Source organism: Bremia lactucae, linkage group LG4 (genome assembly GCF_004359215.1).
Source record: "Bremia lactucae strain SF5 linkage group LG4, whole genome shotgun sequence".
Taxonomy (NCBI): Eukaryota; Oomycota; class Peronosporomycetes; order Peronosporales; family Peronosporaceae; genus Bremia; species Bremia lactucae.
Window position 1 is genome coordinate 1,223,299 of NC_090613.1, and position 8,770 is coordinate 1,232,068.

General features: G+C 47.1%; 4 protein-coding genes across 4 annotated transcripts; 1 reads left to right on the forward strand and 3 right to left on the reverse strand.

The window, feature by feature from the left end:
• Nucleotides 1–2,240: 2,240 nt before the first annotated feature.
• On the reverse strand, nt 2,241–3,584 carry CCR75_000392 (uncharacterized protein; the record flags this gene model as incomplete). The annotated part of the gene is made up of 3 exons (XM_067958500.1): nt 2,241–2,947; nt 3,026–3,163; nt 3,228–3,584. 3 exons carry the CDS (start codon nt 3,582–3,584, stop codon nt 2,627–2,629), a joined length of 816 nt encoding a protein of 271 aa, XP_067819873.1. The 3' UTR covers nt 2,241–2,626.
• Nucleotides 3,585–3,608: 24 nt separating this feature from the next.
• CCR75_000391 (uncharacterized protein) lies at nt 3,609–4,958 on the reverse strand. Its single transcript, XM_067958499.1, has 3 exons — nt 4,379–4,958; nt 4,054–4,306; nt 3,609–3,993 (listed from the first exon to the last, which is right to left on the reverse strand). The coding sequence occupies exons 1-3, from the start codon at nt 4,871–4,873 to the stop codon at nt 3,737–3,739; spliced, it is 1,005 nt and encodes a 334-aa protein (XP_067819874.1). The 5' UTR covers nt 4,874–4,958; the 3' UTR covers nt 3,609–3,736.
• A 43-nt stretch (nt 4,959–5,001) lies between these two features.
• Nucleotides 5,002–7,933, forward strand: CCR75_000390 (uncharacterized protein). Its single transcript, XM_067958498.1, is given in 9 exon segments — nt 5,002–5,025; nt 5,085–5,162; nt 5,236–5,465; nt 5,528–5,640; nt 5,712–5,778; nt 5,859–5,927; nt 6,004–6,791; nt 6,806–7,124; nt 7,187–7,933. The coding sequence occupies 8 exon segments, from the start codon at nt 5,111–5,113 to the stop codon at nt 7,256–7,258; spliced, it is 1,710 nt and encodes a 569-aa protein (XP_067819875.1). The 5' UTR covers nt 5,002–5,025; nt 5,085–5,110; the 3' UTR covers nt 7,259–7,933.
• A 178-nt stretch (nt 7,934–8,111) lies between these two features.
• Nucleotides 8,112–8,387, reverse strand: CCR75_000389 (uncharacterized protein; the record flags this gene model as incomplete). The annotated part of the gene is made up of 1 exon (XM_067958497.1): nt 8,112–8,387. The coding sequence occupies one exon, from the start codon at nt 8,385–8,387 to the stop codon at nt 8,112–8,114; it is 276 nt and encodes a 91-aa protein (XP_067819947.1).
• Between the last annotated feature and the right edge of the window lie 383 nt (nt 8,388–8,770).

The window sequence follows — 8,770 nt, forward strand, 5'->3', positions numbered from 1 at the left end:
CTGGTCTATAGCGCTCATGTAAGAGGCTATGACCAGGTGATGACCCTCCTAGTGGATTCGGGTGCATCACAAAATTTTGTGAAACTCGCGGCTCTAAGAAAGAGACTGGCGATGTTTGAGTCGCTTTTCCAGGATCGCAAGCGAGAAGAGGCGACCGTTCGTTTAGCGAACGGCGCGCTCGTTAAGTCTGAAGGAGTTCAGGTAGAACTCGCCTTCAGCTTTAGTGACTTCAGTTGTAAACAGAAGTTCACAGTGCTAGGTATGGAGAGTCTGTATGACCTCATCCTAGGCATGCCATGGTTGGCAAAGTACCAACCATGGATAGACTGGCGTACACGCACAGTTGCGAACTCTACGCAAAACACCGGAAAGGATGTGCTCCTTCGAGAGGCGTATGCAACAGATGTCGTGTCGAACACAGTTGAGGGTGCGTTGACGGGATTTCAAACGTCACGTCACCAATTCCTGCCCAGCTCGTGGAGACTGAGTTAGTGAATATGACGATAACAAGTAGTCATGCATTCGAATATCCTGCACAGAGCCGAGAGCCTGTGGCAGTAGACGGCGAGCTGACAGGAAGTCATGTGTCGCATAAATTGGCACAGTGCCAAGAGCCTGGTGCGGTTGGAAGGGGTGCGTTAGCCAGGAGTGCAACGGCACCCGCTTCCCAGAAAAAGGTCGTGGTGACTCGAAGAACGAGTACCCGTTAGATTAGGACGATTAAAGGCACTTCTAAGCGAGTGACCTTTGGATCAGTCCATAATAAAGAGGACGGGCCTTCGAACGAGGTGTTCGAGGCCGTCAAAGACGAAATTGCGGAGGCATCCTCAGTTGAGGTGCTCCGGCAAGTCTTTAAATCTGCCGAGAAGATAGTAAATATCCCGGAGATGTCGTGGGATCTGTTCCTTGCCGAATAAAGGAAGGAAAGATCCACGAAATAGTCGCACCAGTTCCGGGAGAGAACTTGGTGGACTGTTGCTTGTCGTCCACAATGAACGAGAGCGTCCTAGAAACGGACAAAAAGAAGCGGTTCGCTGCTCAAGGCTGGGATGCCTTTAGAGACAGTCCGTTCTTTGAGGTTCTGTGGAAACAGCGCGATGTGTTCCCAGAAGAAGTGCCGAGCCGCCTACCAGCAGATAGGGGCATCGGGCACGAGATAGACCTCGAACCTGGCACCAAGTATTGTGTGACCAGGCAATGGCCGTTGCCGAAAGAACAAGTCGATTATATCGATGAGTTCTTCGACAAACGAGCCAAGGCGGGACATGTGCGTGAGAGCAAATCGCCTCACTGCAGCCCGACCTTTTGTGTGCGTAAAGCCACAGGTGGATGGCGCGTGGTTCATGCTTACAATAAGCTGAACACGGCGACCATACCGGCGCAAACGCCAATCCCGCGGAAAGATGTTTTGTTGAACTCCATGGGAAAGTCAAATATCTTTTCCGCGTTGGATTTGAAGGATGGATACTATCAGGTACTCATGAGAGAGTCCGATGTAGCCAAAACGGCAGTAAGCACCCCAAGCGGTATGCTTTGGGAGTGGCTTGTGATGCCCCAAGGTTTGAAAAACGCACCAGCGACATTCAACCGAGTGGTGGCTCACGTGATGCGTCAGCACCGTGCCTACGCGCCTCATTACTTTGACGATGTATTCGTGCATAGTAGGGCCGAGGACGGGCTGAGCGAAATAGAGTCGCACAAGCGTCATTTAGACGCTGTGTTGCAGACTTTAAAGGACGCCCAATTGTACGTCAACTTGCAAAAGTGCGTCATAGGGGGTCTTAAAGACCTCATACGACCCAAAGACTAATAGGTCGTGAAGCTGGAGCCCTAATGCCTAAGATCTGACACATCCGGCTAAGTTGGACATGCCAAAATACACTATCGTCGCATCATCACTGATACGACGAACCTATATGGCTTCGGCTAACTCGACGAACCATCTCAAAAGGGAGTCGCCCTCGGCTGCCTTGAACTTAAAGATTTCTTATCCACAAGCTTTCGGGCCGACGCGGAAGCGTCGCTTGCTGTATATCTCTTCCCAAATTGTACAGCATGGCGCCAACGACTGCCGGCTTACGACCGAACTCATTCGTTCGATCACTCTCCATTCAAGGTCACTCAAATAGGTAAACCCTTCGTGCGTGGCGTGAAACTTTCTTGAGGGGGTTCCTCCTTCTTCATCCAACATGTTCATGTTAGATGGAACGTGCGTAGGTTGCTGAACGGACTTTCACTAGTCTGGTAAGTACAAGTTGACCTTACATTGAGTAAACAGTACGAAATATTATGTAAAGCTACTACAATTTATCCACGATAGCAATTGTCTTTAATGCATCGCACATGTCTATTGGTATATGCAACAGTGAGACCAAAAGGTCGCCGTAATTGGCGTCTGTCTCAGTCCGGATTCTTTCTTCGAGCGAGCGTCCGTACAAATTTTCATACAGCAGCTCGACATGCGGCTGCATCCCGTGGTAGCGGATGACGGCAGCGCTAAGCCCTTTCTCGTCTGTGCCCAAGCCTCTCATTGTGCGCTCAAAAAGGATCGCAATTGCCACATCTGGCTGTAGCGCTAGGCGGACTGTACAGACAATTAGGATAGTAACGCAAGCCAAACAATTCATCAACACGCTGGAAGCCAGTGTTGAAGCAAGGGCGGAAGAGTAAGGCAAATTAATCGAATGCACGCACCGTAAAACACGAGTGCCTCAGTTGCGCGGCCGTTAAACTCATTCCGCACGGCTTCTTCTAAGTCGTTCACAAACTTTTTCTTGTAAATGTCGTTGATTAAAACGATGTGCTCGCGCGGACTTGAGAAAAGAATACGTACGAACGTGGTCTCATCCGTGCCCCAACGTCCCTCACCGGCGTTGAATAGCTTTATAGCATCCGCCTTGGCCTTCTCGTATGTGTGAATGGCGGGATCGTACGTTACTTGCAAGCGCTGCCACAATTAAATTGCTTCATTAGGATTCATACTCATGTCGTTGCAGTCACAACTATCGGTTACATATGCAAGTACCTCGAGCGCCAGCAAGATGATTTCACGGTAGTCGCCGCTCAATTCTGAGCGCATGAGCCAGGTCAGATCTTTATTGAAGATATAATAGTACGTCGACTTGAGCATTGATAGCTCTTCGTTCGTTCGTCCCAGCAAAATCTAGCAAATGCATCTAATATTACTGACGAAGACATTCAAGTCGAAGCGAGCCGCTATGCCATACCGGATAAAGCAGTCGCTCTTTAGTGCTGCTACCGGATGTGGCCACGTTTAAGACAAATGCCTCCACCTCCGGAAGCGGCATTGTGAGTAGTAGTAGCAGAAAGCGGAAGTTACCGACGGTTTCACGACTTAAGGTGTCCTTAAGTTCCTCACGATACAAGTCCTTGTAGCGATATATGAGTAAAGATCGATCGCTTGCTGACAGCGAAGTCAGCACGTTCACGAGAATTTTCTCATCTACACCAAGGCCATCCGTGGCGTCACGTATGCGCTCACACGCATCGTCAATTTCGCGCGGATACATAAGCGGCACGCCGTGAAATACATTGTGCGCGTGTCGCGGGAAGATGTGCTGCATGACGTCGATAAGATCTACTGAGACTCTAGAAATCAATAAACTGTTGTGTATTGACGATTATGAATTTTCAGAGCTGGTACCCTACTCAATTAATGTTAATTTTTAGGGGTACTAAAGTTTGGAAACGGTAACGTCGCGACATTCAACAGTCCCTAGGCCATCTTGCCAATAGGACTTGGAGCATCCAGCAAATGCAGCAGCAGCTCTTGGTACAGGCCGCTCGTTTCCCCTTTAATGCGATCTTGAAGTGTCATCTGGTACGTCTTTTCATAAATTGGCATTATGTTCGGGAGGTAAGAATGGTAGCGCACGAGTGCAGCGCTGAGGGCAGACGAGTCCGTGCCAATGCCGGCCATGGTGTTCTCAATATGCTCAGCAAGGAACGACCAGGCATTAAGACTGATGCGGGCTGTCATCATATAAAAAACATTAGCTTTGCATCTTCACAAAAGTCTCTGGATCAATTTACCAAAGTACGTGAGGGCGGCACATTCACTACCGCTGAATTCATTTTCAATGACGTAAACCAAGTCGTGCTCGTATTTCGCCTGGTAGGCTGCATTAATGTTGCGGAGGTGCTCAGGTGGACTTGATAGCAACACCCTAACGAATCCATTTTCGTCGGTGCCCCACTTGCCTTCACCAGCCTTGTAAATAAGCTCAGCGTCTTCGGCAGCCTTCTCCTTCGTATGGAACGAAGACTTGTATTCCACCATCGGCTCCTTTAATACAAAGGAAGAACACAAATAGTTAGAGCTGATGGGGTATTATAGTAGGAAAGTACTCGGGCGCACCTGAAGCGCCTTTAAGATGACAGCCAAAAAGTTGTTACTGATTTCGTCGCTTACAGCAACCGAAAGATCCGCATCGTACATTTCAAAATAGACCTTTTTGAGGAAGTCGATTTCTTCATTACTGCGGCCCATGAGAACCGAGTAGAGCAAGTGGTCAGAAGTTCCAGCTCCCTTCATTGCGTGAAAAACAATGTAGGCCTCGGCTTGAGGCAAAGGGAAGGTCATGAGCTGCAAGAGGTAACCGAAGTCGCCCGATGTCTCGCTTTTGACGAGCTCGCGAAGCGTCTGGCCATGTAGATCCTTGTAGCGCAAGGAAACCAGTGCGCGATCCTGTGGCGAAAGCGGACCGATGAGCCTCAACAGCGCCTTATCGTCCGTTCCAACGCCATCGCAAGCGGCGTGAATTTGTTCCACGACAGCATCAACGGAGCTCGGGAATCGGGTTTTTTCCTTTTTATAGGCGTCGAAAGTGGACGGTGGGTAGAGTTTAAGCATCGTAAGCAAGCTCTGCAGGAGGCGGCTAAGTGAAGAATGAGCATGGAATGGAGACGTCGGGCATTATCTTCGACAGGTGGATTACATGTACCGGTATTGATCGGAAGTATCTGTTGCTGACGTCATTGCTTAAAGATACGACTATATAATTGGTAACAATCAAGTACCATTTAATCTTCCTGCTATTAATATAATTGGCTGAAATATGCAGCGCTTTCCATTCTTCAGCACGGCAAAATGACAGAGAAGCGCAAGCTCCCGATCGACATTCAGTACAAGCAGCTCCTAGGTAGGTTTGTCTTTTCTTTGGAGGACTGTGTATATCACCTTTAATAAAGCTATTACCTTATTTTGCTCATCAGAGACCCTAATAGATCGCCACATCGTACCGCAAAAATGGCTTGAGCAGTACGAAGAGATTCGCGAGGCAATCGCAACTCTTTACCCAGAGCTACCATTGGCTAGTGAAGCGTTGTCTAAATTCCGTGCTAAAGTCATAAGCCATGAAGCAATCAACTATTTCGACTGCAAGCTACTTTTTCAATATCTCGAGCAGTCGGAAGAGGGCGCCACCAAAAACTTCTTTGGCCAGGTTTTCGAGTCGTAATAATAATGGATGCGTGATCCACCTACAGCTAACAATTGATCCTGCAGTATAATTCTCCTCTATTGAAACGGTGGAAAGCTTTGATACGTCAATATGAGAAGAACAACATTTTCACGGCCGAGGCGGCCCGCACAATTGCCCAGAATACTGCGTTTGAGATGTGTGAAATCCCAAGACAATTGATTTTCTGACTATATGCTCATATTACAACATTTATGACATACTCTTCAGCCCATTCTTAAAAAGAACAATCCAACAGAATCAAAAACAAATCACGTACAGCAATCGAAAAGTGACAGTGAGCCTCGCAATTTCTTGTTTACTAGACATTACTTGGTCTTTATACGGTGTCGAATTAATTGGATGTGATTACCGTAGGACTTGACCAGGAGCATCGCGGAGTACAAGCGCAAGCTGGAAGTCTTAAGCGCCGACATGGGAATTCTGGTGCGCGCTACGTATAATATCTAAATTAGTGATTTTTCTTTCATGCATACTTGCACATATATTCGTGCGTGCTTAGGGACATAATTTTCGGGATGAGCTTCGCCGTTTGCCTTTGGAGCTTCCATTTATGTTTGATGGCGTCGGGAAGGCCATTTGTAGTGAAAAAATAGATGCTGCGATGAAATATCACCAAGCTCTCCAGACGTATCTGCACGATTGTGATACCCCTGCGGTAGCATCCGTATCGGAATTTTCAAATGCTACAGCCTTATCTAAGGACAAGATGATCAAAATCCGGGGCAATCAGCACGTTGAGGTTTTTGACATTGCAAACGATTGGCCAAGTGAGCTCACTGGAATTCCGCATGGCTTCTTTGGTGCGATCAAGGAGTTGCAAATTGCAAGAGATGGGCTGATGGAAGTTGCGCCCCCGCTAAATTTTGAAATAGAAGCGGTAGACATTAATTGGGATATAACTTGCGACGGCAGCGCCACAGCTGATGTTGAGAAAATTGACTGGGATATTGGACCTGCAGCATCCACAAACGCCGCTGCTGCAATTGACGATGTTCCTGTTGAGATCGATTGGGGCATCACAAGTTCTGATGTAGAGGAGCCTCTTGGTGACGTAAATACTTCTGAAGCTGCCGATGTCATAGAGGCTATATCGGAGATAACAATTACAAATGAAAGACCATCCCGTGGGAGTCTATTAAGTTGTAGTGATTTTCGCACTCGTATACTCAATGATTTATTGGAGATGCGTGCATTCTTCCTTCAGCGGCTCGCTGAAATAACTGGGGGCGATTCGGTCGCTTTTGCAAATCAGTATCAGGGTTCATCTCGTAAGAAGGTCTTATTCATGTACTTAAATGTAGGCTAATGATTTGTTGTGGTCAAGCAGCACATCTGGAAGACCAAAGCAAGGCACAGATTGAAGATTACCAATCTGCTGTGAATCAGGCTATATCTTTGCTGACAAGCAATAGGCTTCAGCAACTAGTGCTACTCAAAACTTCGGACCGATATTTAGATCGACTTGTGGCAAACTTTGAGATGTTAACAAAGCACATGGACAAGTGCCGCCGCGAGATTTATAGTTTAGAGGACAAAATTGGGAATCTTATCGATGCAACTAAAAATACGCAATTTCAGGTTGAAGCCCTTGTGGTTACGACGAAAACGCTGAAGAAGGAGGTAAGCTCGGTGGTATTTGTTGAAGACACTTAATTGTCATTTTGCTACTTTTTGTCAATTAGCTGGAAGCTGCGCTGCCATCACTATTCAAAGGGCACAAGATCAATATTGTTGGTGAAGTTAATACTCTGTAGGTCTGCCTCGACGACTGTATCGTTATTAGACGATAATTGTTGAATGCATCGTATTTGACGACATTACATTTATTAGTATTTATTTTACTAGACGCTGTAGCTGCTTTAAGGATTGCCTTCGTACATGTACACCAACTATTTAAGCCACCAAAACAGCAAGCATGATCGAAAACGAGGCAACGGCTGTCATGGCTCCGAAAGTACGCGCTGGAGCTGAGCTGGATGCCTTGTCGTTCATGGAGTCTGAGCTAATTGACGTGATCTTGCTACTGTCACCATTGCCGATGGATCCATCGAAAAACATGACACTACCGGAGCCAGAGAAACTTGCAGCGAGATTGTCGGGCAAGAGAACCATGATTGTACTTGGAGGCTCTGAATCGAATGTTGAGCTAACAGCAGATGCAGAAGTATCCATTGCAGAAGCGGAGCTGGTCGATTCTGTGCTCAAAAAGTCGGTTGTGTCTTGCATGCGCCGCAGTCCAGCCCTTGGGATGGCATCAAAATTGTTTGGATTCTCCACTTCCCAATTTGCACCAAATGCTTCAGTTAAAGTTAGCACAGTGGCAGCGAATAGTACAACGATCAGCTGGAACGGCTTCATCGTGAATATTAGTAGAGCACTGTTGATAGAACGAGCAAATTGTATAATGAAGGTGATGGTATTGAAATTGAACTTTCCTGGCTTTTCTCATTGTCATCTCCAAACGTCAATCATTATAGTAATCTTAAGTGCTTTAATCATACATCAATTGAATCCTTATTGATACAAAGCATTCCTGATAACTTGTCGTACTAGGTAGTTCTCTGAGCTGTCTGATCTGGCTCATCGACAATTCCTCGCGACTATTTACTAGCTTCCGTATGGTGAATACCCGTACTGCTGTTGATGCAATTGCTCTTGCGGTGGAAACGTAGCTCCATAAGAGGCTGGGTAACCTTGCTGTGGATCACTATACTGCTGGTAAGGCTGCGATTGATTTGGATGGTAACTTGGTGGTTGCGCTACGGCATATTGCTGGGGTTCATTACCTGTAAGATTTTGATAAGTTTGCCCCAACGGTTGCTGCCCAGGTGATGCATAGTGCTGGTATTGTTGATATGAGGCTTGCTGTTGGCGGCCGAGCATTGTGCTACACTGCTGATAAGAGCTTGTAGGGTATGGCGCTTGTTGTTGCGCCAACGAGTCGTGTGGGTACGGCTGGTTGGAAAGGTGCTGTCGTCCAGGTGCGAAGTTTTCTTGATACGGCTGACAAGGGGCTTGAATTCCAAAGGCCGGGTACTGTTGAAATGATTGACTATACGGCTGATGTTGAAGTTCTGGATACTGCTGGAACGTTTGGCCTTGATTTTCATCGTTTAGAATCTGCTGAGGCAAAGGCTGTTGTTGCTGCTGCTGTTCAGGCACCAACTGTTGGTACGGCTGATTCGTGGAGTCTTGCCCAAATGAAGAAACCTGCTGGTGCTGTAGACTCAAAGGCTGGTGCCCTGAAGAGGCAAGCTGGTGCTGTA

Bases quoted from the DNA above. Each gene is read 5' to 3' on its own strand.
- CCR75_000391 (XM_067958499.1), bottom strand. From the start codon at position 4,873: ATGCTTAAACTCTACCCACCGTCCACTTTCGACGCCTATAAAAAGGAA. The intron at 4,307-4,378 runs GTGCGCCCGAGT...TTTGTATTAAAG, and splicing joins TCATCTTAAAGGCGCTTCAG to GAGCCGATGGTGGAATACAA. The intron at 3,994-4,053 runs GTAAATTGATCC...ATATGATGACAG, and splicing joins TGCCGCCCTCACGTACTTTG to CCCGCATCAGTCTTAATGCC.
- CCR75_000390 (XM_067958498.1), top strand. From the start codon at position 5,111: ATGACAGAGAAGCGCAAGCTCCCGATCGACATTCAGTACAAGCAGCTC. The intron at 5,163-5,235 runs GTAGGTTTGTCT...TTTGCTCATCAG, and splicing joins TCAGTACAAGCAGCTCCTAG to AGACCCTAATAGATCGCCAC. The intron at 5,779-5,858 runs GTGAGCCTCGCA...TGATTACCGTAG, and splicing joins ACAGCAATCGAAAAGTGACA to GACTTGACCAGGAGCATCGC.